At 58.6% G+C, this 12,663-nt stretch overlaps 2 protein-coding genes across 6 annotated transcripts in view; both read right to left on the minus strand.

The window, feature by feature from the left end:
• The window catches only part of SHISA7 (shisa family member 7), a 27,760-nt gene extending 25,762 nt beyond the window's left edge, over positions 1-1,998 (minus strand). Inside the window, exon 1 of the mRNA XM_077981888.1 lies at positions 1,629-1,998. Within this exon, the coding sequence (XP_077838014.1) occupies positions 1,629-1,901 (273 nt within the window). The 5' untranslated portion in view covers positions 1,902-1,998. The remainder of the gene's footprint in view (positions 1-1,628) is intronic.
• ISOC2 (isochorismatase domain containing 2) lies at positions 1,953-12,388 on the minus strand. Of its 5 annotated transcripts, none has more exons than XM_077981990.1 (6): positions 12,128-12,388; positions 5,629-5,925; positions 4,615-4,824; positions 4,239-4,309; positions 3,963-4,080; positions 1,953-2,358 (listed from the first exon to the last, which is right to left on the minus strand). In XM_077981990.1, the coding sequence occupies exons 2-6, from the start codon at positions 5,764-5,766 to the stop codon at positions 2,278-2,280; spliced, it is 618 nt and encodes a 205-aa protein (XP_077838116.1). In that variant the 5' UTR covers positions 5,767-5,925; positions 12,128-12,388; the 3' UTR covers positions 1,953-2,277. The 5 variants fall into 5 exon arrangements, with proteins under 5 accessions (XP_077838116.1, XP_077838115.1, XP_077838114.1 ...); XM_077981989.1 differs by having other exon boundaries at positions 5,629-5,769; positions 12,128-12,269; XM_077981988.1 differs by lacking the exon at positions 12,128-12,388 and adding an exon at positions 11,538-11,658 and having other exon boundaries at positions 5,629-5,769.
• Positions 12,389-12,663: the final 275 nt, after the last annotated feature.

Genomic DNA, 12,663 nt, shown 5'->3' on the forward strand with positions numbered 1-12,663 from the left:
ATGCTCAGAGGGGATGCAGAGTCCTAGAGAAGTGGGGGTCATTGACCCTGAGATGAGAGCGCCAGAGAGAGGACGACATGACCTACAGAGGGGACAGACGCCCGAGAGTCGGCTCCTCTGGGGTCTCGGGAGCTGGGCTGGAGTGAGGTCCGCAGGGGGTGGGTGGGGGGCTGAGGGGCTCAGTGGGTGTGGAGAGAGAGGCCGGGGCTGGGCCAGGCGGGCGTGGGGTCCGAGTGCGAACGGTGGGGCTCCTGTGGGGCTGACAGGTGGGTTTGGGGTAGAGATGTGCGTTCAAGAGGAGGCGGGCCCGGGCGGGTGGGGAAAGCCCAGAGAGAAGGGGCGGGCTCCTGCTGGAGGGCGCGGGGACCCCAGTTCCGGGCGCCGGGGGCGGCGGGGCGGGGAGACCCTGGGGGGGCTGCGCGGGGGCGCCGTGCCTCGCTGGCCGCGGGGAAGGCAGGGACCAAGCTAAGGAAGAGGACCCTCCCCCGACCCGCAGCCCAGGCGGCGGCCGGTGCCTGCGCCCCCGCCCAGATCCCTGCGCCGCCGGGTCTGCGTGCCTGTCTCTGGGTCTCTGCATCTCCGCGTCCCAGGGCGCCCCGTCCACGCCTCCGCGCGGACCCCCGCCTCCCCCGCGCGTCTCTGTCTCTAGGGGGGTCTCAGCCCTCGTCTCTCGCTGCGGGTCTCCGCGCATCTCGGCGTCTCTCTCCGTCCCGGCGCCTCTGTCCCGGGCTCTCCCCAGCTCCTAGCCTCAGTTCCCTGCGCGCCTCCATTTCCCTCCTTCCCCCGCCCGATCTCCGTCTCCCCTCTGTCTCCACATTCCGCTCGTCTCTCCTCCCTGGCTCCACGTCTCTGTCTCTGTCCCTGTCCCAGGTTTGCTGTCGTCGGATCTCTGTCCGAGTGTCTGTGCCTCCACTCACCCGCGACCCGGACCCCCGAGCCCCCTCCCGGGTCCCCCACTCCCATTCAGGCCCGGGTTGGTGGGGTGGGGGGGCGCTGCGGCGGGAGCTGTGTGTTCCCAGCGCAAAATAGACTCTCGTTGCCATGGCGACGCGCGCGGGGCCTCCGAGACGCGAGGCTTCGGGCTCGGGGGGTGAGGAGGGGGGACACCTGGATCCGGAAGGCGGGGGCCGGGGGCGCCGCCGCCCGGTCCCAGGGGCTCCTCCTAGATCCCTGGGGAGAGGGGTGCTGGGCGCTCCGACGCTGGGCGCCGGGGGACCGGACCTTCTGGGAGGGGTCTGGGCTCCCAGGGTCGGCGGTGGGGGCTCGGATTGCCTAACGCGGGGCGGGCTGGCTGACAGCTCTGACGCCGGTGTCCCTGAGGACTCAGGGGTGGCCTCTCAGGTCCCTAAGGTTGGGGAAGAGGCAAGGGCTGCAAATCTGGAACGGGGGAGCTCTCCCTGGGGGTCTGCAGAGTTCCAACTCCCAAATCTGCAGAATTCTGGGAGCCCCCATGTGGGTCCCGGAACTCCTGCGTCTGGGGGAGCCGGGACTACAAGGCTGAAGCTTTCAGCCCTTCCTTCCGTCCGTCCATCCATCCACCCATCCACATGGATGTCTCTTCCTTCCTCCCCGTCTCCAGGTCCCCGTGCCTCAGTTTCCCCCCCGCACCGGGGTGCGGTCTCGCTCACCTCGCTTTCCGGATGCGGGACCCTTGGGGAGCCGGGGGCGGCGGCGTGGGGGGCGGCCGGAGGCAGCGGCGGAGCGCGTGTCTGCCGGCAGCTGGGCTGGGCGTGCGCGCGCCGGCTGGGGGCGACCCCGGCCGCAGTTCTCCTCCGGGCAGATGCGCCGCGTCCGTGCAGATGTGTCAGCCGCCAGCCCTCGCCTTTGCCTCGCGCCGGCTTTGAGCCGAGAAGAGGCACCTCCCCCTCCCCACCTGTTGGGGACCCCGCTTTCTCCCTCATGCAGCCCCCAGTCGCCCCCGGGATCCCCCCCAACCCAAGAATGGTTTGGTCCACAGCCACATGTATGTTTATTCTGCGAGTCCGTGTCCCACAGTTTGAGACTCTTCTTCCCCTCCCCTTCCCGCCCCGTGAAGTGGCCCGGGGCCGAGCCCCGCCTCCACCTCGGCTCAGCCAATTCCCACCCAGCTTTCAGGAGTCTTATTTGCATTTCCGGGAGCAGCTGTCCAATGGAAGGGCAGCACCCTACCTCCCCCCCCCAAGGGGGCGGCACTCCTGGTGGATCGCACCACTCTTGGGATCCAGGGATGGGGGGAACGCGCTTCCACGGAGGTCCGGGCGACAGGAAGGTGGTCTTCGCTCAAGGCAGGGTTGGAGTTCAGTGCAGGAGGGGGTTCTGACCTTGGAAGAGGCCCAGCAGTCCGCTGTCTGGGGCGGGCTCCTTGATGAGCTTCTGGATCTGTAGGGGCAGAGGGAGATGGGACAGGAAGAGTCTAGGGTCCTGATCTCCATGGATGACAAATCTGAGGGACACCTCTCCGTCTTCATCTCTGAGATCTTACGGCCAGCAGCTGCCCAAGACAACACTCCCTCAAGACTTTTTCTGGGGCCTCCCTTTCATTACACATGACTGGTTGAGCTCCTAAGTGCCCGCCATCTTGGTCTGCTTTGCTGGCTTGGACCACTAAGGGTGGACAGCTCTGTGCCAGGGCTTCTTATCTACACCTTCCTCTTCTTAAGTAACCTCATCTCTCCCATCCCTCTTCTGGGCCCTCAACTCCCAAATCCAGCCTGGACTTTGCCCCTGAACTCCAGACTCATCTATCCAACTGCCTCTTAGATAGACATGAGCAACCAACCGCATTTCATCCATCAGCAAGTCCCAGCAAGTTTATCTCCAGAAAATAAAAATAATAATAATAAAGGAAAAAAAAAAAAAAGCCTGCATCCCCACTGCCTCATCACTGCTTGCCTGGGTGCCCAAATTAACCTCCTTACTGACAGGTCTCCCTCCTCCCCTCTATGCCACACTCCCTAACCCATTGGTCACACAGTGCCAGAAAGAACTTTGTAAACTGCCAATCTGATATGGGCAGCTCCCCTGCACCAAACCCTGATGGCTGCCCATGGCTGAAATCCCAAACCTTTGGGCTCTGGCTCCTGTGTGAAGACAGGGTGCTGGCTCCTCCTGCCCAGTGCTCACCGTGGCCTGCTACAGCTCTTTGGACAAAGAAAGCTCAGTCCCCCTCCCCTGGGAACACTGAGTGCCTGATGCTCCCTTCCCCTGCAGGTCAGAATTCGGGGCCACCCCTGCCACTCTCACTCATCCCTCTGCAACTCCCGCCCCAGCTGGGGGTCACGATGTGTGATTGAACATGGATTGATGCAGACTCCAGGGCTCACCACACTGGCTGGCATGGAGTAGGTGCTCAGTGAATGTCTCACAGAGCTGAACTAGAAGGAAGGCAAGGAGCAGACCTGGGAGGGCCTGGGAATGTCAAGGTCTGGGGCCTCTCCAGCATCCTGAGGGTCAAGGGCTTGAAGCAGGGGGGCCCAGTACCTGGCTGACCCTGGTAGCAGGGTGGCCACTCTGGGGGTGGGTGTGGAGTCTGAGAAACTGGAGGAGGGGCACCCGGGCTGGAAGGGGCAGAGGCGGAGGAGATGGAGAGTTGGGGATGGGTGTGGACAGGTCAAGGGGCTTCTATCTACAGGGTCTCTGCTGACCTGTTCTTGCCCAGTGTCTGCCTGGTCCTTTCCTCCTTCAGTTCATTCTAAAGTCACCTGCTCCAGGACGCCCCCCAGACCCTCCAATACAAACCCCCTCCTCTGTGCCCTGACCCTCTGGATCGCCTCCCCCATTTCATCGCTCTCTGTGGTCCTTGTGGTCCATCTGCGGGCTCCTTTCATGGATTTATGGCGGTGACAGTGACCAGCAGCCTCCCTTCCAAGAACCTGGCTCCCCCTGGAGGCGGCAGCCTGCTGGTGACGGGATGTATTCCCAGAACCCAAAGACAAGACCTTTGTCAGATGCAGGGGAGGTGGGGGTGGCCGCGAGGGCATTACCTCCTTGAACTGCGGGTGGGCGGCATCACCCACCAGCTGCAGAATGAGCCCTTCGCTGGTGGAGAGGAAGGCACCACTCTGTCTCATGCGGGCCAGCGCCACCAGCCGGTCCACCTGGCTGTGAATAGGAGGGAGGGAGGGAAGGTTGGTGTGAATGCCACGGCCTAGACACCCAGACACGCTGGCACTCTGGTGGGAATGGGAATGCCGCCTGTGGCCCTTCCTGGGAACCCCTCATGGCCCCCAAGTGCACCCACCCAGGGAGGGCGCTCTCACCTGCGTGAGGAGCAGGCATCCACCACCACGTGGACCTGCAGCCCCCGGTCCAGAAGGTCCAGGGTTGTGTTCTGTGGGTAGAGAGAGGTCAGGGCCAATCCCGGATAAGAACAGGGGTCCTGGGTAAGGAACTGGGGATGATGAGTCAGAATTAGGGGCCCAGAATGGGGAGGAGGGAAGCTTGGATCAGAGCAGGGGGCCCCCAGGTCAGAAGGGGATCCAAGATAGGATGGGGCCCGTATGTGAGAAGAGAGGGCCCAGGTCAGGATGGGGGTCCGACAGGGAAGTGGAGGTTTCCAGTCAGGGAAGGAGGTTCTATTTAGGATGGGGGTCCCAGGTGAGAATGAGGGACCCCTGGGGTCAGTCAGCATCTCACCAAGATGCAGGCCTGTGCCTCAATGCCACAGAGCAGCACAGAACGCAGCTGGGGCCGGCTGTCCAGCTCCTGCTGCAGGGCGGGCACCATGCTGAAGCAGGTCTTGGTCAGCGGCTGAAGGCCCTCAGCCCCCAGCTCAGGCACCGTGGGGCCCAGGCCTTGTGGGTACTGTTCTGTCAGCAAGACTGGCACCTCCAGCAGCCGGGCCACCTGTGCCAGTGATGGGGAAGAAAGGTCAGGGTCTGAGGGAAGAGGAGCTGGGCCTGGACTCCTGGGTCTGAGGGAGGAAGGGCTATGCCTGGACTCCTGGGTCTGAGGGAGGAGGAGCTGGGCCTGGACTCCTGGGTCTGAGGGAGGAAGGGCTATGCCTGGACTCCTGGGTCTGAGGGAGGAGGAGCTGGGCCTGGACTCCTGGGTCTGAGGGAAGAGGGGTTATGCCTGGACTCCTGGGTCTGAGGGAAGAGGAAGTGGGCCTGGACTCCTGCGTCTGAAGGAGGAAGAGTTGGGCCTGGACTCCTGGGTCTGAGGGTGGAGGGCTGAGCCTGGATCCTGGGTCTGAGGGTGGAGGTCTGAGCCTGGATCCTGCATCTGAGGGAGGAAGAGTTGGGCCTGAACTCCTGGGTCTGAAGGAGGAAGAGTTGGGCCTGGACTCCTGGGTCTGAGGGTGGAGGGCTGAACCTGGATCCTGGGTCTGAGGGTGGAGGGCTGAGCCTGGATCCTGGGTCTGAGGGTGGAGGGCTGAGCCTGGATCCTGGGTCTGAGGGTGGGGGGCTGAGCCTGGATCCTGGGTCTGAGGGTGGGGAGCTGAGCCTGGATCCTGGGTCTGAGGGTGGGGGGCTGAGCCTGGATCTTGGGTCTGAGGGTGGGGGGCTGAGCCTGGATCCTGGGTCTGAGGGTGGGGGGCTGAGCCTGGATCCTGAGTCTGAGGGTGGGAGGCTGAGCCTGGATCCTGGGTCTGAGGGTAGGGGGCTGAGCCTGGATCCTGGGTCTGAGGGTGGAGGGCTGAGGTCATACCCTGAGCATGCGGGCTGCCACTGAGACGATCTGTGGGAAGTAGGCGATGTTGTGGCGGAACTTCTCCTGCATGTCACATAGGAACAGGATAGAGGATCCTGGAAGGACTCGGCCCAGGATGGGCCTGGCAGCCGCCATTTTCTGGGGGTGGCAGAGGGGCGCTGGGTCAGGCCCGAGGACTCCTCTCAGTGTCTCCAGCTGGCGTCCAGGTCCTTGCACACAGAGCCTTGCAGGGCCCGGGGCACCTTGCCAACCTTCTTCCCACCTCCAGGTCTCTGCGTCTGCTGTTCCCTGAGCCTGGAACGGGCTTCTTTCTTATTTCTGTCCTATTCGGCAGGGAGGTGACTTCCTTGGGAAGCCTTCTGGGCCACGTCCACAGGTGGCTCCAGGTGTCTCCCTCCCGGCCCCCGTGTTCTCCTTGCTGAGGACTATGTATAACATCAAGGAGTGCTTCATGATCCCGGTTACCATTCGCCCTGGTTACCATCCGCCCCAGTCACCATCCACCCTGGTTATCATCTGCCCTGGTTACCACCCGCCCCGGTTACTATCAGATCCCAGTTACCATCAGCCCCAGTACCATCAGCCCTGGTTACTATCAGATCCCGGTTACAAACAGATCCGGGTTACCATCAGCCCTGGTTACCATTAGCCCCGGTTACCATCTGCCCCAGTCACCATCAGCCCCGGTTACCATCAGCCCTGGTTACTATCAGATCCCAGTTACCAATAGATCCGGGTTACCATCAGCCCTGGTTACCATTAGCCCCAGTTACCATCTGCCCCAGTCACCATCAGCCCCAGTTACCATCAGCCCTGGTTACTATCAGATCCCAGTTACCAATAGATCTGGGTTACCATCAGCCCTGGTTACCATTAGCCCCGGTTACCATCTGCCCCAGTCACCATCCGCCCCAGTTACCATCAGCCCTGGTTACCATCAGCCCCGGTTACCATCCGCCCAGGTTACCATCAGCCCCGGTCACCATCAGCCCTGGTTGCTATCAGATCCCAGTTACCATCCGCCCCAGTTACCATCCGCCCCAGTTACCATCAGCCCCAGTTACCATCAGCCCCAAAATGGAGGCTCTGCTGGGCATCCTATGTTGGGGCAGCCCACTCCCCAGGGCCTCCTGAATGGCCCACCTGATCCTCACCTTGCTCCGAGAGGAAACTGAGGCCATATTCTTCAGCCATAGGAAGGAAGGGGGCCCCTGAACAAGCCATAGCATGGACAGACCTCAACACAAAAGCCATGGAGTGTGAGATCCTGTTTACCTGAAATGCCCAGAACAGGCAAATCCGCAGACAGAAAGCAGATGGGGCCGAGCACAGCGGCTCACGCCTGCAATCCCACCACTTTGGGAGGCTGAGGCGGGCGGATCACCTGAGGTCAGGAGTTTGAGACCAGCCTGGCTAACATGGTGAAACCCCATCTCTACTAAAAATACAAAAATTAGCCAGGCAGTGGTGGGCGCCTGTAACCCAGCTACTTGAGAGGCTGGGGCAGAAGAATCGCTTGAAACCCAGGAGGCGGAGGTTGCAGTGAGCCGAGATTATACCACTGCACTCCAGCCTGGGCGACTGAGCGAGACTCTGTCTCAAAAAAAAAAAGGAGACTGGGCTCGGTGGCGCACACCTATAATCCCAGGACTTTGGGAGGCTGAGGCGGGCGGATCATCTGCGGTCAGGGGTTTGAGACCAGCCTGGCCAATATAGTGAAACCCCGTATCTACTAAAAACACAAAAAAAATCAGCCAGGCGTGGTGGTGCACGCCTGTTGTCCCAGCTACTCAGGAGGCTGAGACAGGAGAATTGCTTGAACCCGGGAGGTGGAGGTTGCGGTGAGCAGAGATGGCACCACTGCCAGTCCAGCCTGGGCAATAAGACCAAAACTCCATCTCAAAAAAAAAAAAAAAAAAAAAAAAAAAAAGCAGATGGGTGGCTGCCAGGGGCTGTGGCCGCGAGGAATTCAGGGTGACCGCTGAGGGGTGTAGGGGTCTGTTTGGGATACTGAAAATGCTCTGGGGCTTGGTGGTGACGGCGGCACAACAGCATGACTCTATGAATGCCGCTCCACTGTGCATTTTCAAATGGCTGAAAGGGTAAGTTTTATGTTAAGTGCATTTTACCACAATAAAAAAAGAAAAAGAAAAAGAAAAAAAGGACAGGCTAGTGAAGCCACCTGGCCAGCGATTATTTTGCAGGGGAGGAAACCTCGACCCAGAGGGCCCGTTCACCTGTCCTAGGTCCTGCAGCCATGCAGGGCACATCTGACTTCCACTCAGTCAGAGCATCTACACTGTCAGAGCGTCTACACCACAGGGGCCCTGTCTCAGCATGTCTTGGCCTGTGTCCCCGGGAGGCTAGTGTTTTTGGGTCCCCGAGTTTGCTGCACAACTGAGGGTTTGGGCTGCGCTTTGTCTGCAGCTCTCTCCCCGTCTGTGTGTACAATTTGTTTGTACTGAACTCATTTATTCATTAACTCACCAGGGAAATGGGAGACCCTGGAGGCTCACTGGAAGCAAGACAGAAGGTATTCTGGGAAGCTGAGGGAGGCAGGGCACTCAATGAGAAGCTGCTATTTTCTTTTTCTTCTTTTTTTTTTTTTTTTGAGATGGAGTCTTGCTCTGTCACCCAGGCTGGAGTGCTGTGGCACGATCTCGGCTCACTGCAACCTCTGCCTCCCGGGTTCAAGGATTCTCCTGCCTCAGCCTCCCGAGTAGCTGGGATTACAGGCTTGTGCCACCATGCCTGGCTAATTTTTGTTTTTTTTTTTTGTTTTGTTTTGTTTTTTTTTTTGAGACGGAGTCTCACGCTGTAGCCCAGGCTGGAGTGCAGTGGTGCGATCTCGGCTCACTGCAAGCTCCGCCTCCTGGGTTCACGCCATTCTCCTGCCTCAGCCTCCTGAGTAGCTAGGACTACAGGCGCCCGCCACTGCGCCCGGCTAATTTTTTGTATTTTTAGTAGAGACGGGGTTTCACTGTGGTCTCGATCTCCTGACCTTGTGATCCGCCCGCCTCGGCCTCCCAAAGTGCTGGGATTACAGGCTTGAGCCACCGCGCCCGGCCTAATTTTTGTATTTTTACTAGAGATGGGGTTTCACCACCTTGGCCAGGCTGGTCTTGAAGTCCTGACCTCGTGATCCACCTGGCTCGGCCTCCCAAAGTGCTGGGATTACAGGTGTGAGCCACCGCACCTGGCCTGGAGCTGCTATTTTCAAAGCTGGGTAGTGAGGACACTGCTGCTCATTGTCTTTCTTTCTTTCTTTCTTTCTCTCGTCCTGGCCTCAAGCAACCCTCCTGCCTTGGCCTCCCTGTACAATTTTTTTTTTTGAGACAGGGTCTCATAGTGTCATATAGGTTGGAGTACAGTGGCACAGTCATAGCACACTGCATCCTTAACCTCCTGGGCTAAAGTGATCATCCCACCTCAGCCTCCCAAGTAGCTAGAGCTACAGGTGTATGCCACCACACTTGGCTAATTTTTGTATTTTTATATTTTCAGAGACAGGGTCTTGCTATGTTGCCCAGGCTGGTCTCCAACTCCTGGGTTTAAGCAATCTTTCCACCTCAGCCTCGCAACGTGCTGGGATTACAAGCGTGAGCCACCACGCCTGGCCGATTATTCTTTGAACAAAATCCATCCACCATAGCAAATGTTTTCTATGTGCATCATATCTCAAGTTTAAAAACGAATAAATGGTTAAAATAGTGAATTTTATGTTGTGCAAATTTTATCTCATTAAATAAAATTGAATGGAAACTCCCTCTGAAACAAAACCAGTGAATTAATCCCATAATTACAACAGTGATAAGTGCTGGGATTTGGAGGGAGCCAGATCTAGCTTGGCAGGGCCTGCAGTGTTCTCCCAGAGGAAGTGAAGACAGAAAAACGATCTTTTCCGAAAACACAAAGCTGACTATTACTCCCCTGTCTCAAACTGTCCCCTGACCCCCGTGGATTCTCTCTGTCCTCAGGACTAAGACGCAGACGCCCCTTTCCCTGGCCCGGCACTGCTCTGAAGACCCTCCCGCCTCAGCCCAGCCACTCCTTCCTCTCAAACAGCCCTTGCGGTTTCCTCCCCCTGAAGTGACCCTCTCATACCCACTCACGTGCTAACCCTTCCTCCCCTGAGCAGGAGGCAGGACCTGGGACACTCAGGCCCCAAGGGATGATTCTGAGGGAACCAGGAGCTGGAGAGCTGACAGGTGGGTCACAAGGGCCCTGGAGTCTCTCTGCGGAGGGCAGTCGGGAGCCATGGAGGGGCACATCTGGGGGCCAGCATGTCCAAAAGCCTAGGACAGGCATCTGTAGCACCCAAGAACTCCCCTCTGGCCTGACAGGAGTGTGGGTTGTAACAACTCCTAGGGACAACTGAGCAGCTGTACTTCTCAAAATGATGGATACACAAACCCTCTGACCTCAAAAGCTGCTCCTAAGCATTTATCCTACAGACATTCATGTGAAACGACACAGGTTATTCATTACAGGACTCTTCCCCAGAGCAAAGGAGCAGAAGTATCAATGTCCACAATTAGGGTATACTGGTTATGTAATAACCAGTATGGTTATGCCGTAACTATACTCTGTTATTCCTCGCAGCCAGAAAAAATTACGAGGAAGCTCTTTAAGTAACAATACGAAAACATGTTTGAGAGAAGTGAAAAAGAAGCAGAACAGTGTGTGTGGAATGCTCCTTTTTGTGCCAAAGAAAAAAGAGAGAGAAAGTGTGTCTGTGTTGCATATATCTATATCTGCTATCTCTGGCAAACGAGCAAGAAACGGGAGACTCAGACGGGTGAACCAGGCACTGGGGAAGTGTGTAGGAGCCTTTTCACTAGGTCCTATTCTGTTTCTTCTGAATTCTGGACAATGTGCAACAGGTTGTCTAGTCAATACTATACACAATAAAGGGTTTAAGTGAAGCCAAAACCCAGCAAAAATGATCTATGATGTCAGAAGCCAGGACAGTGATTGCCCTTGGACCACTGCGATGGAAACGACGACGGCAGGAGATCCTGGGATGTGGCGCATGTTTGACTTTTTTCTTTGGGTACTTGTTTACATCAGGGTGCTCCCTTTATAAATATTTATTTGAGCTGTGTATGTGCAAACTGTATGATTTTCTGCGTATGTGGTATTATTCCAGGAAAAGTGTTCAAAATGCAAAATACAAAGATGGCTTCATGGCCCCGCTGTGCGGTTGAACTGGAGGCAAGGGCCAGGGAGGAGGAGGTCGGGGCTGGGGCCCAGTGGGACAGGGGAGAGACAGGAAGGGACAGCTGGGTCGGTGGGGAAAGTCGGTGAGAAAGGCCCCCCGTTTCTGGTCGAGCGAGGGGCATGACCTGAAGACTCATAGGAGATCCCGGGGAGGGGAACTGGTTTTTGGGAGATGAAAAACTGGGGTGAGAGTGGATGTGTGTGTGAGCGAGAGACATGTGGAGGGGAGGTCTGGGCTGGAGAGGGCTGGGCGTGTCCCGGGGAACGAGGAGAGGTTCAGCCTGAGCGGAGGGTATCCAAGGCCAAAGGGGGCGTGGCTGGAGGTGGGCGGCAACGGGGGCGGGGTAGGGCTGTGGATTTCCCGACGCGGTCTGGGAAACCTGGCCTTGGAGCCTGGACTTCCTGGTTGTGCGACCCAGGGCAAGTTTCTCTTTGTCTTAGCCTCAGTTTTCTCGTCAGAGAAATGGGGATGAAACCTGCCCACCCTGCAGCGCTGTTACAGAGGCGGCAGGCGCGACCCGAGGACGCTTCGGGTCTCTGGCCAGCCAATTCTGGCGGGGCCACGTGGCGTCCTCCTTCTGGTTCTGTGACCTTGGCCCGGGACGACCAGGCAGAGCCTCAGTTTCCCCATCTGTTAGGCGGGAAGGTCGATCTCCAAATAGCGCCAGCAGTGAGAGAGGACTTACCCGGAAGGTGCCGGGTTCGAGCCCGGAACGGCCCCTCCGCAGGTGAGGCCGGGGGAACCCTCACCTCTCGGCGCTCGGACGGCCGCCGCTGAGGCCTCTTGCGGGCTTCTCGGGGCGGGTTACCGTTTCGTTGGGGCTGGACACGTGGCCCACCCCCTGCACCGTCCGCGTTCCGCCCACTTGGGTCGAGCCGTCCAATCGACACTCATCATGCGCTGCCTCGCCCCCTCCCTCCGGCCAATCCGCATGTGCCACTGCCTCTGCCCGCAATCAGCGCTCACCAACTCTCCCCGCCCCCTGCTTCTCAACCAATCCGCATATGCTGCTGCTTTGCTCCCGCCCCAGGGGAGGGGCGCCGGCAAGGCTGTCAGTCTGGAGAAAATGACTAGCTCGCAAAGTCGCGGTGGGGGCGGGGCAGCAGCGCGTCCGGCCAATGGAGAGCCGTAGAGGGCGTGAGTGGCGGCCGACGGGGTAGAGTCGCGCAGTGGTCTCCGAAGGCTCAGATCCTGGCTGGAGAGAGGGCGTCTCGGCCGACCCCGTTGCACAGAACAGGTCGCCGAGGACGGGGGAGAGAGAGAGAGGGGTCTTACCTAGAGTAGAGGCATGTCTGCGGTTCGAATCCTGGCCCTCTGTCAAGAAACGGAGGCTTACAAAGATACCCAAGCACTTTCTAGGAAGGGGCTGGCTGAGGGCGTGATCAAGTGAGGAGTTTGACGCCCCCCTGTCCTTTGTGCTATGCGCTGCCTCAGTTTCCCCATCTGTACAGCACCTGCCTCCTCGAGTGGGGTTTAGAATAATTTAGACTCTGTGCTTGGAAATGGTGGTTGAGAGAAAGAGGGAATTTCCTAACTGACTTGGAATAAGTCCAAACTCCTCCCAATTCGTGGTTGGCCTTCCTGGTTCCCGCAGACCTCGCCTCTCACCACTCCCCCTGCTCACTCCGCTCCAGCCACACGGGTCTCCCCTTGCTGTTCCCTCAATGTCCCACTGCAGGGCCTTTGCACGTGTGCTCTCTCAGCCTGGAATCCTAGGACTTCCCATGGCCCAGCCTTCCAGGCTTTCAAAGCCTTTCCTGACCACGTGGTGTCAGGTAGCCCCTCCATCAGGTCGCTGTTTTTAATTGTTT

This window comes from Macaca mulatta, chromosome 19 (genome assembly GCF_049350105.2).
Source record: "Macaca mulatta isolate MMU2019108-1 chromosome 19, T2T-MMU8v2.0, whole genome shotgun sequence".
Classification (NCBI taxonomy): Eukaryota; Metazoa; Chordata; class Mammalia; order Primates; family Cercopithecidae; genus Macaca; species Macaca mulatta.

Excerpts from the sequence above, each read along its gene's own strand:
- ISOC2 (XM_077981987.1), bottom strand. The coding sequence starts at position 5,766 with ATGGCGGCTGCCAGGCCCATCCTGGGCCGAGTCCTTCCAGGATCCTCT. Across the intron at positions 4,081-4,238 it reads GATGCCTGCTCCTCACGCAG|CCAGGTGGACCGGCTGGTGG; the intron begins GTGAGAGCGCCC and ends TCCTATTCACAG. Across the intron at positions 2,359-3,962 it reads CCCACCCGCAGTTCAAGGAG|ATCCAGAAGCTCATCAAGGA; the intron begins GTAATGCCCTCG and ends CTGCCCCTACAG.